This window comes from Haemorhous mexicanus, chromosome 2, assembly GCF_027477595.1.
Source record: "Haemorhous mexicanus isolate bHaeMex1 chromosome 2, bHaeMex1.pri, whole genome shotgun sequence".
Taxonomy (NCBI): domain Eukaryota; kingdom Metazoa; phylum Chordata; class Aves; order Passeriformes; family Fringillidae; genus Haemorhous; species Haemorhous mexicanus.
The window spans coordinates 34,618,888-34,635,603 of record NC_082342.1 but is presented as its reverse complement, the minus strand read 5'-3'; the positions used below and the strand labels follow the sequence as shown (position 1 = coordinate 34,635,603).

General features: G+C 48.9%; 1 protein-coding gene across 2 annotated transcripts in view; it reads right to left on the bottom strand.

The window, feature by feature from the left end:
* Positions 1-7,405: 7,405 nt before the first annotated feature.
* Positions 7,406-16,716, bottom strand: part of CAPN5 (calpain 5) — a 55,370-nt gene continuing 46,059 nt past the window's right edge. For both annotated transcript variants that reach the window (XM_059838400.1, XM_059838399.1), the window contains exons 8-13: positions 16,453-16,648; positions 15,261-15,383; positions 14,396-14,592; positions 13,808-13,929; positions 11,048-11,184; positions 7,406-10,731 (exon numbers count right to left, since the gene is read on the bottom strand). In XM_059838400.1, coding sequence (XP_059694383.1) covers positions 10,549-10,731; positions 11,048-11,184; positions 13,808-13,929; positions 14,396-14,592; positions 15,261-15,383; positions 16,453-16,648 — 958 coding nt within the window. In that variant the 3' untranslated portion in view covers positions 7,406-10,548. The remainder of the gene's footprint in view (positions 10,732-11,047; positions 11,185-13,807; positions 13,930-14,395; positions 14,593-15,260; positions 15,384-16,452; positions 16,649-16,716) is intronic.

Sequence of the window (16,716 nt, the reverse complement as noted above, 5' to 3'; positions counted from 1 at the left end):
TCCCAGCTGCAACCTGCAAGCCTTGCGAGACTAAATCTCAGTGATCAAGGCCAGGTTGGATGGGACTTTGAGCAACCTGGTCTTGTAGAAGGTATCCCTGTAAAGGTCTTTACACTTACATGGAGACATTGACAGCTACCATGATCCCAGATTTTTCTTCCCATTTCCAAAGTCAGGAACAGCTGAAGAAAGTGTCTTTGATGGGGCAAAGCTCCTTCCAAGCACAGCTCTCACTGTACAAGCCAGTGTCAGATGGAGAGAGGGCACAAAACCAGGATTCACTGAGGCTCCATTCTCCCAACACTCCATGTAACATCAGGCATAGGCTCTTGCAAATCTTCCTTCCTCCACACTCATAAAGGTGGAGACCAGGCTAGCTGTGCAGCAACAACAGCAGTGCCAACCTCTCCCCCAGGCACCTGTCAGTCTACAGCCAACCTCACAGTGCAAGTTTTAACCCCTTTCATGCTTGTGAAACTGTGTTCAGGTCATCTGCACCCCAGGTAAATGTGTCATTGAGCCAGGTTAAATGCAGGAAAGGGCATGGCAGCAGCTGAACCAACATCCTGGGAAAGGCATTTGCTGGGCCTGGCATCTAAGAGGAGCTCAATGATTTTCTGTGATTGCTCTGAGGCTGACAGTGGGACCAAGCACTCAGTTTCTAGATTCCAGCTGGGCTGAGGAAGAAGCTGATACCTAGCTGCTCAGGCTGGGCAGGTCTGGGGGGGATCTCATCTACCAATGCCAAGATATGAAGGGCTCCCCAGAGATTTATGGCTATGGGTTTCTAACTTTTCTATTTTCATTTGGTACTCAATCTACTTCAAGTGCCTGTTTTCCATTAGATTGTCACATTTTGCACTCCTACTGTGCAGCTGGGCACAACTGCACTCTGCTCTCTACAATGTCTGACTACAAGAGCTTTATATTGGATACTAGGACAAACTTCTTTGCAGAAAGGGTGGCCAAGCACTGGAACAGGCTGCCCAGGGAAGTAGTGGAGTCATCATCCCTAGAGGTATTTAAAAGACGTGTCAATGTGGCACTTGGGGACACAGTTCAGTGGTGGATTTGGCAGTGCTGGGTTGAGGGTTGGACTTTATCATCTTAGAGGGCTTTTCCAGCCATTGTGCTTCTACAGTTCAGAGCAGGGGCTCTGTGCCCAGCTCCAGGCACAGCAGGGATTGGGAGGGTTTACCTGGGGTTGGTGCAGCCTAACCATGGACACTGCTGGGGCAGTGCTGTCCTGATAAGCTTTCTGGCTCTACCTAGCACATGAATGGGGGACCAAAAAGTCACAAACACACAGGTTCATCCCATAACACACAGATTCTCCTCTAGGACATTGCCTAGCAGAGAGGAGGGTTTCACAGTGCAAAGCTCTCATAGTCTTACGTGCACTCTCCACATCCTGCCAAACCCTTGGTACAGTGACACTTGTCCCGCTCTGCTTTGAGAGAAAAAACACTGGCTCTGCTCCAAGAGAACAATTATCCCCCCTGTTTTCCCTCTCTCCCTCAAAAGGACTGGCAGAACTGATGGGACTGTGATTGGAGCCAGCACGGTCTTGATGCGGACAACCAAAAATGTGCCCAGGACTGAGTGCCTGCAGCCACCTATCCTGTCAGCCCCTTTCTGCCAGGCTTGGAAGCTGCTCTCTGCAGCTCCAGGAAAGGCTTTGAAAAAAACTATTAGCTGACAATGCCTTCATTAATCACAGCATAATCCTTTCCATGGCAACCCAAGGATTGCGAAGTCACAAGTTAGCAAGTGCGAGACAGAAACGCTGCACAGCAGCACTTGGCCCAGGGAAACTTCATAGCTAGCGAGAGGAATCGGCTGCTCTGAGGAGGGGAAATGACACAGAAATAATATTGCCTTGAAAAGAGGGTCAACCCTGGCCAGGATTCAGAGCCCATAAATGCCACTGTCCGTGGGGAGATCCTGTAGCTCCATGAAGTTACTCCAGTCTCACTCCAGAAAGCCCAAGAAGAGACTTTGGCCCTACATCTTAGTTTTACAGAAGATCAACAGCATTCAAACAGGTCAGGGGGAGAAGAAGGACTGTTTGTCACCAGGCCATCACCACAAAGTTAAACACAATTTACACGTATTTGGAAATTGTAAGGGCTCAGAGATTGCAAAGCCACAGGTAAAAACAATTTCAACCATCAATGAACAGGAGAGAAGGGCTGTCCTGGATTGTTTTTTTGCCCTTTTGTGTCCCTCTTTGGTTTTCCCAAAAAAAAAAAAAAAAAAAACCCAACCAAAACTTTGGGACAGTTTAGGCAGAGGGTAGGGAGGAGACTTCACAGGTCGCACAGGGATGCAGGTTTTGACTGAAGCTTTGGCAAAGCTCAGTCAAAGCTGCAAATCCATTCCATACCCTCACACTACCAGTGCTGGGAGCTTGCAGTCCCTCACCTCATGGGAAGAGCAGGACCCACAGCATCATACAGTGGAGGATGGGTGAGGAGTTAGCCTGCAACAACCACGTCCTTGCCATCTTTATGTAATGCATAGGCTGACCCCATAGGGTTGGTTCTTGGACATTGTTTTGCCCAGACTATGGAGAGAAGCACTCACACCAACACCACAGCCTAGGGCTGTGAGAAAACCATCTCTAGCTTCTGCCACCTCCTTCTGCAGGGGAGACTTAACAGCAAGGGGAAACCAGGCAATCTTAGAGCCACTGGTGTGCTGCCTTTCAAACTCCCCCTTCATTTTGCTACATGGCAGGTCCTCTACCATACACCCCAGTCTTCCCAGAGATACCAAGATATGCCAGTTCCACTGTTCCACTTTCCTTAGGATAATGTAATTGCAAATACCCCAGGAAATCCTGGATTTTTCTTTGCTATTGTACTCAGCTGGTCCAGCACAGCCCATGTACAAAACATCGTACTCCCAAACCAGGCAGCAAAATGCAAACTGCTTTGTGGGAGTTGCCTATCCCATATTAAGCCTCAGTCCCTTCCCAGGGAGACTCCTAATAATTTAAATAGCCTGGAAGGTCCTGGGTGCCCCTTACCAGCACCGGTGTGACCCAGGAGACATCCTCCAAAACCAGCCTGGGCAGAAGCTGTGCTGTGCTGCAGCCAGGGAACTTGTGCTGCTCCCTGAAGAGCAGCACCTGCCTGAGCACAGCTTGTGCTTTATCCACCTAAATGGTGCGTCTGGAGCTGCGTGAAAGCAGGGAGGAGGTGAAGTGGACTGAAAGGACACCGGGGGTCTTGTGGCACTGCCAGCGGATCCATGTAGCAGGGACATCCCCCAAAGCCCCTCCCCATGTTTAAGCACATCCAGAGGTATCGCTGGATGTGAAAGGGCTGTGGAGCAAAGGGGTGGAGGGCTGCACGCCACAGCACACGAGGGCAGTGCCCTCCACCCTTCACTCCAGCTCCCTGCTAGGTGACCCCAGCCAAATTAAGCAGCAGCTAGAAATTACCGAGCCGCTAATCCATGCTGCAGGAGCCGAGCTGGCTCGGGGCTGCTGGGCATTGCTGGCAGGTCTGCGTCGTGCCCTCTCCCCCTCCCATCGAGCCCAGCCCCTTGCCCAGGTTCGATCCGCCTCGCTGCCCGCAGCCCCGCCGGGGGCACCCCCACCCATCGCACCCATCGCACCGCGCCCACCGCATCCCACAGCACCCCCATGGCTGCACCCCGCCCGCCCGGAGCATCCCCAGCCCCGCCCGGCTCCCCCGGTGCCGCCTGCCCCCGCTCCGCCTTACCTCAGCGGGGCATGGCCGGGGACGGCGGCGGGCACGGGGCGCTGCTGCCCGGCGCGGAGCCTCCAGCACCGAGCGACGGCAGCGCCTGCCCGGGCTGAGCCTCTTAGCGGGGGAGGAGCCGGGCTACAGCCAGCCCCTGGAGTGGCTGTGGGTGTGGTGTGGGGTGTGAGTGTGTGTGAGTGTGTGTGAGTGTGTGTGAGTGTGGTGCCTCCATCCCGGGAGCCGCAAGCGCCGCGCTCCCGCGACATCCCCAGTCTCCAAAGATGCGTCCTCCTGCAGCCCTGGAGTCTGCTCCGGTTCATGGTATCATAAAATCATAGAATGGCCTGGGCTGGAAGGGACCTGAAAGATCACCTAGGTTCAAGCCCCCTGCCGTGGGTAGGGACACTTTCCACTAGGCCAGGTTGCTCTGAGCCCTATCCAACCTGGCCTTGAACACTTCCAGGGATGGGCATCCGCAGCGTCTCTGGGCAAACAACCTGTTCCAGTACCTCACCATGCTCACGCTAAAAAACTTATTCCTAGTATTTAATCGAAATCTCCCTTCTTTAAGTTTAAAACCATACCCCCTTTTCCTATCACTATCTGCTCATGTAAAATGTTTTCACGGCACCCATGCTATGAGTTTAGCTGCAGTTTCAAGTCCTCGTTGTGCAGAGTCCTGATGGATCCCTAGGAAAAAGTGTGGCTGGAAAGGTCCTCCTGCCCTGTGCAAAGAGGTCTCTGGGCTGTGCAAGGGACAGTATTGAGGTCCTGTGAGGTGAGGCCAGGAGCTGACAGGCATCCCTGTTTGAATGCACCAGCCTTGTGCACTTCTAAATGTGAAAACTGGGACAGGAAAACACTTGAGGATCAGGAAACTCAGAGCTGAGGTTTTGCCTGGAAGCTTAACTCTGTCCTGGTGACTCCCTGCCCAAATCTGGGCTAGTGTCTTTTTTCCTTCCTGCTGAGAAAGGTGGAGTTGGATTTTAATTGTGCTATGAAACACTACTGCAGTTTCTTACTTAGGTATAAAGCTTGTCATTTTAGCTAGTGGAAGGTGCAAAATACACCCTTTTATTTGCAGTGCAATCATAAAAGTTGTTTCTAAGCTCCACTTTGGAATGAGGGTGTTGGAAATCCTCCTGGGGACCTGATTGAATGTGGGTTTTTGCTGATATTGCAGAAGTAAGGAGCAATAAAAGGAAGCCTCCTTACTTCAAAGCTAACTGGGAACTCTGCTCAAAATGCAGAAGTCACAGCACAGTCAGCTGGTTCCTTCCCCAGCCCTTAGAAATGCCCTGCTGATGCCCAGCCCTCAGCTGTGAACAGACTCAGCTGACTTTAAGCTCAGGACAGATGATTTGTGACTGCCTGGGGCCATGCCCTTGTCACTCAAGCCCTCCTCACTGTGTCAGTATGGCTGGGGTGGGTGTGAGGGCAGGTTCTGGCTGTGTCTGCACCTGATGTGCTTGGAGTGGCTTGGGCAGCCTTGCCTTGTGCCCGACAGGACCCATGCATGTGTGGAAAGGCAGTGAGGGAGGCTCTGCCAGGAACACAGGGCTGAACTTGCTTCCTGACTGCGCCACTGGGCTTGGAGGTGGGATTTGGAGAGTGCAAGGAGCCTTTGGACAACTGCCCAGAACAGACTCCAATGGCTGATCCTTGGGTATTAACCTGGGCTATTGGCCAAGGATGTGGCAGCACCTGAGCAGTTCTGAGGGACAGGCAATGAACCCATCCCATTGCTGAAGGCCCTTCCATCTCTGCAGCCCTTCCTGCTGGAAATCCCTCATCCATGTGAATGGCAGGAGGCTCATATGACAGGGAATGCATACAGGCTTGAAGTGGGAAGATCACGGCTATAGGGGATCCAGGTACAAGAAGAAATACTTCAGCACCAACTTTCAAGCATAGGATGGATGTCTGTTCCTCCATGAAGATGCTCTTTCAGGTCAAAGGCAGACCCTGAACTTCCAGTTTATCACAGAATCATAGAATTGTGGAGTCATAGAACCACAGAACCACAGAGTCACAGAATGATTTCGTTTGGAAGGGACCTTAAAGTTCATGTAGCTCCAGCCCCCTGCCATGGGCAGGGACACCTTCCACTAGACCAGGCTGATCAGATCCCAATCCAACCTCTCCTTGAATACTTCCAGCATCACACCACATTCACAGCTTCTCTGGGCAATCTGTGCCAGTGCCTCACCAAGCTCACAGCAAAGAATTTCTTCCAGATATCTCATCTAACCTCACCCTCTTTCACTTTAAAGCCATTCCCCATTTGCTCTATCAAAACATGCCCTTAGAAAAAGCCCTTTAAAAAGTCCCCTATGGAAACTAATATGGAACTATATGAAACTAATGTTATGAGCAGAAATCCCTGGCAAATGACCGTGCTGGAGGGATGAGGAGATGCTGCAGGACCCTTGGAGAGCCTGGGCTGGATTGTGCTTGGAGCTGTGCCCTACTCTAGTACTATGCTGCTGGTTTCCAAACATGCAGTCTCTGCACCTCTCCCCACAGATGTGCTGAGGTCCCACAGCAATTCCAGAAGCCCTATCTCCATGCTGGTGTGCACCACCAGCAGACACAGGCAGGGCTGCAAAGCAACAAACACTTTTAATCCTACTGCCCCAGTACCAACAAAATTGAGGTGTGGATGTTGGTGGGAAAGCACAGCCTCCATGCCTTCATGATGGTCTGTGGCTTACCTAGGCTAACATAGACTTTTTTTTTAGAATGTGCACAAAGCCAGACTCAGTAAAGGCACGTGGTTGGCACCAGAGCTCCTGTGCTATGTCCAGCATCAGGAATCACAGCCCCAAAGGTGCCCCCCCAGGTCTACTGCTCAGGACATCCTCCAGGAGAGTATCAGGATGTTTGGGGGACTAAGGTGTTTAGAAGGCTTTCCCCCTAAGAAAGGTCCTTGCAAGCTGTTTCAGTGGTGGAGGCAGAGAAGTAGGATGCTCATTCTCTGTGTATTATTTGGTGACACATTTTGTCCCAGAGGATGATCCCAGAAGCTGAAGAGTCAGGGAAGATTCCTCCAGGCCACAATGGAAGGGCTGTTTCCAGATGTCTGCTCCAGGCTCTAAAGGGTGGGCTGCAGAGGCACACAGCTCCTTCATGCTGCAAAGGCTTTGAGCACAGGCAGCTGGTGGAGGGAAGCTGAGATGGAAGCAAGATCCCAGTGCTAAAGCTTTGGGTCTGTGTGTTACAGCAGCAAGACTGGAGATTCTCATGGGCAGGGCCAGGCTTTTCAAATGCTCCCCATGTGCATTGTGCAGGTTTGTTTTCCAAGGGAAAGCCATCCAAAATCCTTCTACTTCTACTTTGCCCACAAACTCTCTCCCCCCATTTTTATTTTTTCAGCAATCTACAGAGCTTTTCTCCAAGTCAGGTGAGGCTCAAAACACCAAGTTCCCTGCACTGTGGTGAGTCTGGGGCATAGGATGCAAAGGTTTATAGTCAGAGGAGGTTACCCATTCCCACCGTGGATTTTCTCAGCAAATGTGAGTGTAACCTTGTGTGAAAGACTCATGCAGATCACCTTGCCTCAGTCTCAAGGTCTACAGAGAAAATAATTTGAATGGAGTTTGGCGAATCGAGCAAATTCAAAAGGCTCTGCAGAGCCACCTTGTGCCCATCAAAAGCATTCTAGAAAAACACAGCAGCTCAAAAGCAAGGAGTCTGAATAAAATATACACAATTTATTTATTTATTTATAGGAGGTTTACAGCTGTACAATGTTGGCTTTCTGTTTGGACCACTCTGATCTTGTGCAGCACGATACATCAGTGCCTTTGGAGATGAAGACAAACCACAGCTTGTTTTAACAGGCAGATGTCAAAAAGAAATGGATTCCACAGAGTATAATGCCAGGCTGCTTGCAACCATTGAAATGATTAACAAAGGAAATGTGAAATAAATCAGACATGTGTCCTGTCCCACTCATGAGGGACTGGAAAGTGCTTTTCAGACCTGCCCTCCTCTCAAAAAACAAAAACAAAAAAAACCCAAACCCAAAACCCCCTGAATATTTCTGTTTACTTCATTCAAAGAGAAAAGGCATCAACAATAGGAATGGCATTTCAATATTTCCCCTCCCTCATCTGCTCTACAAATAAGAGAAAAAGAAGAGTAAGAAAGGTAATTTTTGTTCTACCATTGGAAATGCAGGGTAAGAAGGCTTCTGCTCTAACTTTTCCAAAACTTTTTTTTCTTAAAAAAAAAAAAAGGACAATTATTACTGATATTAAGACAATTTGGTCCTGATATAGAGTGATTTTTTTAAGAAGCTATTAAAAAGCTGCCCTTCCTCTCTTTATGGCTTGATTCTCTGTAGGGAGGAAGGAGATTGCCCATGGGTACCAGGGAGATTGCCCATGGGTACCACAAATCCTTGGTGAGCTGTGGCACTGCTCCTTGGGGATCTTGGTGCCATTTGGCACATGGCAGGGCACTCCTGGACAAATGGCTCTCCTTTGCTGAAGCTATCCATAGCCTAATTTCCCAAAAAACACAAGGCAAATGCAGGCAGGCTGGACACCTCCATCTGCTGATGATGGTGCAAAGCTCCTGTCATGTTCCTGCAATGCTAAATAGCTCATCCCCCTGCCAGGTGAGGTATCTTTTGGCACTCCTCTCACATATCACTCTGAACATAAGCCTGCGAGATCTTCTCCTAAGACCCAAATCACACCTTCTAGCCCCACAATCCTGCTTCCGTTTATTTTCAGTGATGAGTCTCATAAACAAAACCAAGATTAAATCAAAATATCTCTGAATTGGTCTTCCTAAATTCAAGGATTTGCTGTGACTGTGGGATCAAAAAGTTGCTTTACCTAGGAGCACTTAAGTAAATTCTGCAAGACACTGAACAAACTTGGTCCCAGGGGTGGCACCTGGACGTGGGAGGGTGCTCAGTGCAAGCCAGGAGTAATTGAGATCTGGAAAGATCATGGCTACCGCTGCTTGCCTTTAAGTCCTGAAAAACAAGACCTAAAAACAGAAGCAAATTTGGTAAAAAAGCAAACTCTTAACTGCAGGACTGTGAAGATGGGAAAGAGGGGGAAACAGCCCACAAAAATCAGTGCAGTTGCACCGTCCACTTCTGGTTGCATCAAGAACTGAGCTAGCAGGTACTTTGGAGAACACTTCACCATGTTTCAGACTTACCAGACCTTTAGGGACTTTGCAACCCAGACTTGCAGGACAAACAAGAGTATTTGGTAGGACAAGCAGAAACCCTTTGCTATAGCAAAAGAAGGCTTTCCTGTTCACTTTTTTTGCAGGAAAAGGACTCTGCCCAGGTCAAAATTTAGGAAGACTCAAAGATTTTATCATATGTATTAATTTCCACTTGCATGCAGGTGACTGCAAAATATTTGCTTAGAAAATCTGACTGAAAAATCCCTTAACCTGCACCACTTTAAAGGCACATGAATAAAACCCCCAAACAACAGGAGAAAAAAAAAACGGTTTGAAAATTGTCCTAGTCAGCTGCTGAAAGGTCAGACAACGGGTTGTTGTTTGGTTTATCTGGGATGGTTTATAAGAAGCCAGATTCTGCCACCCAGTGGAACAAGGAAGTTTTCATGGAAATCAGGAGCAGACTGTAGCCCCAGACACGTCCCCAAGGATGCATTTGGGTTGTGCTCGTGAGACTGGCTCTAGGACTGTGCAACTCATCCTCCACGACAGGAGACTGAAAATTAAAGGTGAGATATGGGCACTGGTATGAATTAAATAGTCCCATTTTCAGGCATTTTCAGGCCGCACTGGGAGCAGTGCTCCTCTAGTACATGCTAAAATCCCACTATTTTTAAAAAGAATTTGAGGAAGCGAGGCACTGAGAAATGATGCACTGCAGGCAGCAGTACAGATGGGACTCACGGAGCAAAGCTCCCCATCCCTTGAACTTGACACTTTGGCCTTCAGAGGAATGAATCTTCTCTTGCCTAAACACTGAACTGCCCCAGCAGACAACCCACCCCAGCTCCTGGGGTGAGCTCTTGGGATGGGGATGGCATGGAGACATGGAGACAGCAGGCACCATGGGAGTTCAGGAGGCACCCACAGGAGCTGGGTCCAGGCTGATTCAAGTTCAGAAACTTGACCCAGAGAACAGTTATCCCACCACAGCTGTTGACATCTTTCTATACTTCAGAGTTGCATGGGGCTGAACAAGACTTGGGTGGAAACAGCTTGTCCCCAGAATGATGGAGCCTTTGGTCTTGCTGCCCCTGTGGATTTGGGCTGCCTTGGTGTGTTTTCCTTGCAGTTGCAGTATGCAAACCCACACCCAAAAATCACCCACAGACCCCGATCTGTTTGTCCATGTCTCCTTTGCTGTGGTGCCTCTGCAGATAAGCGATTACATGGCAATTTCAAGGGAGACAGCTCCATGCACACTACTCCTAACCCAAGCAGACACACTGGAGATGCACTGAAGCAGCTGGTGGGACCGTGGTGGCCACAGGTGTGCGTGGTGGCACGTGTGTGTGCCAGCCTGTGTAAACAAACAGCCCCAGGGCATCGTGCTCTGGCTGTCAGGACACACAGCGTGCTCACCGCGGTCTCACAGCACACGTGGCAGCCGGGGGGGCTGCAGAAGACGCCAGCAGAAGGATCACTGTGGTTCCCCCCAAAAAAGGCACCATTTTTTAAACATTGAAAACACAAGATTGGCTCCTTGGAGTGGAATGCATGCATGGTTCATATACACTTTGCAGATGGTAGGTAGGCTCTGTGTGTTCTCTATATATATGTATATGTAGGTGTGCATGTTTCTATTCACATATGTGGCACCAGAAGAGTCACCCTCGAGTACTCAGACATTAGTGAGGATGTTACTGCTGAGCAGCATCACAGCAATGGTTCCAGGGAGATCGTTTGACCTCCTGTTCCCCCTGTCCTGGAGGTGCAGCGTGTGCACCGACTGCCGGTCGCTGGGATCCCCCGTGAGCGCCACTTGGCCCAAGAACTCGTCGCTTATCAAGTTGTGGTTCCAGATCTGCGGAAACAAAACAGGGATGAGGGCAGCTCCTTCAGGGATGCAGCCAACCTTCATGAACTGGGGAGAAGGGGTTGCTGGGGACATGCCCTGAGCTGAAGCCAGGGAGGTGGTGAGGTGTGGGGGTGTCACTCTGGTAGTGAGAGGGGAGAAGGACATGCCTTTCCCAGATGTCACCGTGGTGATGAGAGGTTGAGCTGCATTAACTAATGGTGCTCAGCCTGGGGAACACACTGTGGACAGTGTGAGGAGAGGGCGGGGGGTCCAAGTGAGAGAGAGTCTCCATCCCTCAGCCCACTGCTTGCCTGCCAGGTACCTGAACAATGATGGGTTGTCCTGGCTTCTTGCGGTAGAAGAGCCCTTTCACATCGAATTCTGGTGATACCGTGTTCTTCTTCACTGGAGAGCGAACCTTCTGCCCTTCACACTTGATGATCACATAAGGATCAGCTCCTGAGGAGAGAAAAGAGAATTTTTCCTTTGTTGTAGCTTCTGTAATTCCTTAGAGTCCTTTTGCAGGGTGTCATGCAGTACTTTGCCTCCCTATCCCACCAGAAGAGATGGATATCTGCCAAAGGGTTTGTCACACCCCAGATGATGTCCATGGAGCTCAGCTGTTTGACTCGATTTAATTCTATTAGGTGACATTGTTTCTGGGCAGCAGGTGCTGATGGACTGCTGTGAGGCTGGGGAAGGGTCTGGATGGAGCACAAGTCTGGTAAGGAGCAGCTGAAGGAGCTGTGGGGGCTCAGCCTGGAGAAAAGGAGGCTTGGGGGGACCTTATTGCTCTCTACAACTCCCTGAATGGAGAATATAATGAGGGGGTTTGGTCTCTTCTCCCAGGAAACAAGCAACAGGACGAGAAGACAGGGCCTCAAATTGCTCCATGGGAGATTTAGACTGGATATTAGGAACCCCTAATTCATCAAAAGGGTTATCAAGCACTGGAACAGGCTGCCCAGAGCAGTGGTACAGTCACCATCCATGGAGGAAACTAAAAGATGTGTAGACATGGCACTTGGGAACGTAATTTAGTGGTGGACTTGCAGGGCTGAGTCAAGGGTTGGACTCCATGATCTTAGAAGGCTTTTCCAACTGAACAATTCTCTGATTCTATGAAAGGGCTGCCTCTCTTGTCTCCATATTCGACAGGAACACTCCTTCATCATCCCAAACTCTTCTGACCACTGCCGTAAATGTTCCATGGAGGACATCATCCTACTCAAATTTCCTTTCAACATTTGTTCTCCTAGAGGCAGGCAGAAATAAAAGCATGGAGAAGAGAAAGAGGCTCATACAAGGAAATACCAGATGGAGAATAAAGTTGGAGGACCAAGTTCACATACTACGAACCCACAGCTGGAGGGGACCTGAGCTTCCAGGAGAAGAAAAGAGTCCCTCATTAGTGAATACTTTCACCTTGCCAAACAAGTGCTTGTTTTGGGAATTTCAGTAGAGAGAAGGAGCTATTGCTATGGAAATTTAACAGCCTGAATGCATTTTCTTACCATGAACTTTAGTGGCTATGATGGAAACACAGACCAGTTGGATGAGTTTTCTTGTCCAAGGGAAATGTGGAAATGAGGAGGAACAAACAAGCCCCTTCTGAGGGCCAGGGATTTTGATTGCCAGACCACCTCTTTGCTAGCTGTCTGTTTGCAAGGATCTGGCTCCCCTAGTGAGACACAGCTGCTGAATTTCACAGCTGTTTTTCCAAATTACCTTGTCTTTTGGGATGTCCCATTATATACTCAGATTCCATCAGCCAGAGCCAAATTCCTATCTGCAAATCACTATTTCCAAAGTAGTGCATAAGGCCTGGCCTGGGATGTGTGAGAGATGCAACTGCACTGGAAAACACCAAACACACTGTTGGTGGTGGGAGCTGAACAGCTGGAAAACAGCTGGAAGAAAGCCTTTCACAAGGGGTTTTGGGGGAAAAGATGTTTCATGACTCCAGAACCCACAAGAAGGAAAGACAAACCTCCTTGTTTCTGCGAACACTTCAGAGACCTTTGCTACAGATTTCCCTGCATTGCTACAGGTGCCCTGACCCATTGTAAATAACACAAGAAAAAAACACCTGCCTGGGGTTAAATTCCCTTCCCAAACACCAGACAGGGTATAAGGACTCCCTTTGCGGCATGTGATAAATAAGCACACTTGACTAGTCCTTGCTTAGAAAAGATCCTACTCGTTAATTTCAGGGATGTAGTGACAGGCAGCCCTGATAATAATTATTGGGTGAAACAAAAGTATAATTTTAATTGGGTTTTATTAGAGTTTTTAATTTTTCAATTTTTATATTTTAAATTCAGCTTGAAAGCGTTTGGTTAAATCTTGTCACAATTACCACGTATCCTTGACACAGAAGATGGGGGAGAAGGGCTAGAATCTGGTCTATTTCCATGGTGGGGAGGTATTTGCTTCTCTAATGGTAGCCTCTAGATCTTCATCCCCTAGCAATCTCCTAGTACAAGCCATCACTACCACTGGGTTTCCTGGTCCAGAGGCAGAACATGGGGCTCTTGCCATGAGCCTCTGTGTGGCTGCAGGACATGGGGAGGTATGGTCCTGCTGCCGTCTTCCATGCAGGAAAAGTGATGGATGTCAGAATTGATCTAGATCCACACCATCCCAAAGTGAGCTAAATTTGGCATACCCTCTGCTGATAAGACATTTATCCAGCCCCCAGTGATGAACACCACACATCAGGCTCGTTCTCTGTCCTTCTTACTAAGAAGCCTTTAAATACAGTTCCTGAGTTTTACAGCTGCTCATACCTGGGAGGAAAGCTTGGGTTGTTACAGGACCTCTGCTAAGGGCTTTGGGGAAGTTTTGGGAGGGTCCCATTTAGGTAACAGCCTAAATATAACAGCTCCCAGATCATGTCCACTGCAAAAAGTGTGTTTAGCTCTCCATGGACTTTCTTCTCCTCTGGTGTATGAATCAAGCATGTTCACAGAAAAAAAAAAAAAAAAAAAAATCTGAGGATATAAATTCCAGCAATGTCCCACTTCATTAACCACTTCCCAACTCCTCCAGGGCCAGACAACAGGCAGGGAAAGACCAGTACCTCCTTGGGAGTCCTGATTCTTGAGCCCAGCTGCAGCAAGGACATGGATCTGGGATACTACTTGTGGATAGCCACACATCCCACTCCAACAGGTGTGTGGTGGCTCATCCAGTGTCAGCTCTCTGCAAGGAAAAACATGTGGCCTTTGAAAGGTGCCCAGTGTTATCCCAAAGAATTTGCTCTGGCACAATAAAGGATTGTAGAGGCCATTCATTTAAGTGTTGGAGTCAATGACCTTTGGCTGATTCTTGTGGGTCTCTTTCAGCTCAGAATATTCTGTGATTTTGTGATTCTGTGATTTTGTGATTATGACACAAAGTCTGTCCACTGTCAGACTCTGTTCCCCACTCCAATCTCCTCAACCTGGGCTTGGGATGCTCTCCCATATCATGTTTAGAAGCAGAGTGGGAGCTCCTCTGCATGTCTGTGGAGACACCTGTAAAGATGTCTTGTCTCTTGACCACCCTTAACAGAAAGCCAAAGTGCAGCTGCAGGCAAGGCTACGACCATTCAGGAAAACCACAAATCAAAAGCACAGGGCTGTCTCCAAAGAGCCAATTCCTCCCCATCCCTGCTCGTGCTCCTTACCGGCAATCTGAAGGCACGTCTGTGAAAATCCTGAGAAGGAACTCGCCTTCATGACCAGGGTCAAAAGTGGTGGGGATGATGACGTAGCGGCCTTCCTTCAGGTCTGTCCTCAGGAAGACGCTGCGGGAGTTGATATAGATGGAGCTGGCCACCTTCTGCTGCAGAGTGTGCATCCGGTAGTTCCTGTTCAACTCCACCTGGGCAGAGACCACAGTGGATTGTCACTGGCTGAAAGGGTACTGGTATCCACCATGGGGGGGAACTATTGCAAGGACTGAGTCCACAGTGCCAGGAGAGCTGGATTTAGGAGAACCAGGAAAACGGTCCCAACTATGCTGGGTGGAAAACAAGTGTGGATGTGGCTTTCCAAATTCTTTTGACTCAGGGATTCATCTCCTGCATCCCAGCTTAATACTGCAGACCCAGCAAACAACACATAAGGATTAGTCTAGCAGATTTCAACATTTGGAGAGAAAAGACTAATCGTTGCTTTTAGCAGGAACTGCACAGAATCACAGAATGATTCCGGTTGGAAGGGACCTTCAAGATCATCTGGCTTCAATCCCCTGTCATGGGCAGGGACACTGCCCATTAGAACAGGTTACTGAAAGCCACATAAAGCCTGGCCTTGAACATTTCCAAGGATGGGGCATCCACAGCTTTTCTGGGCAACCTGTTGTCGTCCACGCTGTCCCTTTTGATATCCCTCTTCCTCTCTAGAGGAGGGCAGGCTGTGCTGATGGCACCCCAGAACCACCCTGAAAATGCTTAAATGAACAATCTGGTCATGCAGGGCTGGTGTAGCACTCCACAACCAGCAAATTTACAGCGGCATTCAGGCCAACATGCAGGAACCCCAGCCTACCTTATGGATATCAAAGCCTATGGCCAAATTTTCTCCTTTGCCCTCTTTGCGACTGGTCCTTTTGGGCTTCTGCTGGATGGAGATCAGCACTTCATCTTCCGCCTTCTTCACATCAAACACATACTAGAAACAAAAAGAGGAAGGTAAGGGAAATATTTATTAATACAGGATCCCTGGGCATGGGTGGGGGTGGATTTAACAGATCTAACATCAGCTTTTCCCAATCCACCTCCATGCAGGGACATGCATGTCTTCAAAAGGCTACAGAGATGGAAGCTGGAAACAACTCTCGCACATCCTTGAGGACAACTTCTGCAACCAACAAGACCATCCTTCAATTGCTTGTTAGATGAAAGACTCAAAAGGACCTGGCTCATGATTGTGAGAATCCCAGTTCAGAGAGGATAAGACAATAGCAGAATCATTTATGCTGGAAAAGACCTCTAAGATCACCCAGTCCAACCCTTAACCTAGCACTGCCAAGTCCACTGCTAAACCATGTCCACATCCACATGCCTTTTGAATGCTTCCAGAAATGGTGACTGTACCACTGCTCTGGGCAGCCACTCCTAACATCTTCACCCTCCCAGTAAAGAAGTTTTCCCTAAAATTCAATGTAAACCTCCCTTGGCACAACTTGAGGCTGTTTTCTCTTGTCCTACCACTTGTTACCCAGGAGAAGAGACCAAATCCCATCTGGATATGATTTCCTTTCAGGTAGTTGTAAGAGCCATAAGATCCCCTTGAGCCTCCTTTTCTCCAGAAAAGTTTGTTCCAGGAGATGATCTTTAAGCTAGAAGGAAATGGCTCTATGGGCTACACCTGTCCTGGTAAATTTAACAGGGTCAACGTTTGGGCACAAGAACTGGAATTTGGTCATTCAGATGTCCAGATTGTTGGAGATGACTCCTGGCCCTGTTTGACTGGAGCCAGCCAACACTGCTACCCCTGTGGCACAGTTTGTTTTTCCCTGATGCTCTACACTAAGCACTTGGATGCAGTCTCCTGATAAGAGGGACAATGTTAATAGAGCTGGCCTCAGTGCTGGTCATGCTCTGCCAGAGAATTGCCGTAAGCACAAATAATATATTACAGGTCTGGTAGTGTTTTGGCCTTCTAGGTCTCTGTAGGAGAGTTAAACACTTGGAAGCACACGTGAAGGCTCCAGAAGGCTCTCAGCCCCATTACTCACTTGGGGGTTCTGCAGAAAAGTGTCCTTGTGGTTGATGCAGCCTCCAGAGCGGTTTTTCAAGGGGTCACTGCTTCTGGTCCATGCCCCGTGTAGCACTGCCTCCTCCCAGGTCTTGTGGATGCTCAGGTAGGAAGTGTTGATCAGACGGCACTTGATGATGTCCGTGAAGTATTTGCAGAAATCTTCAAAGGTCATCCTGAGTCAGGAAAGGGCAGAACTGGGTTATGCTGCTTCATTCCCTGGAAAGGTACCCTGCAAGGATTT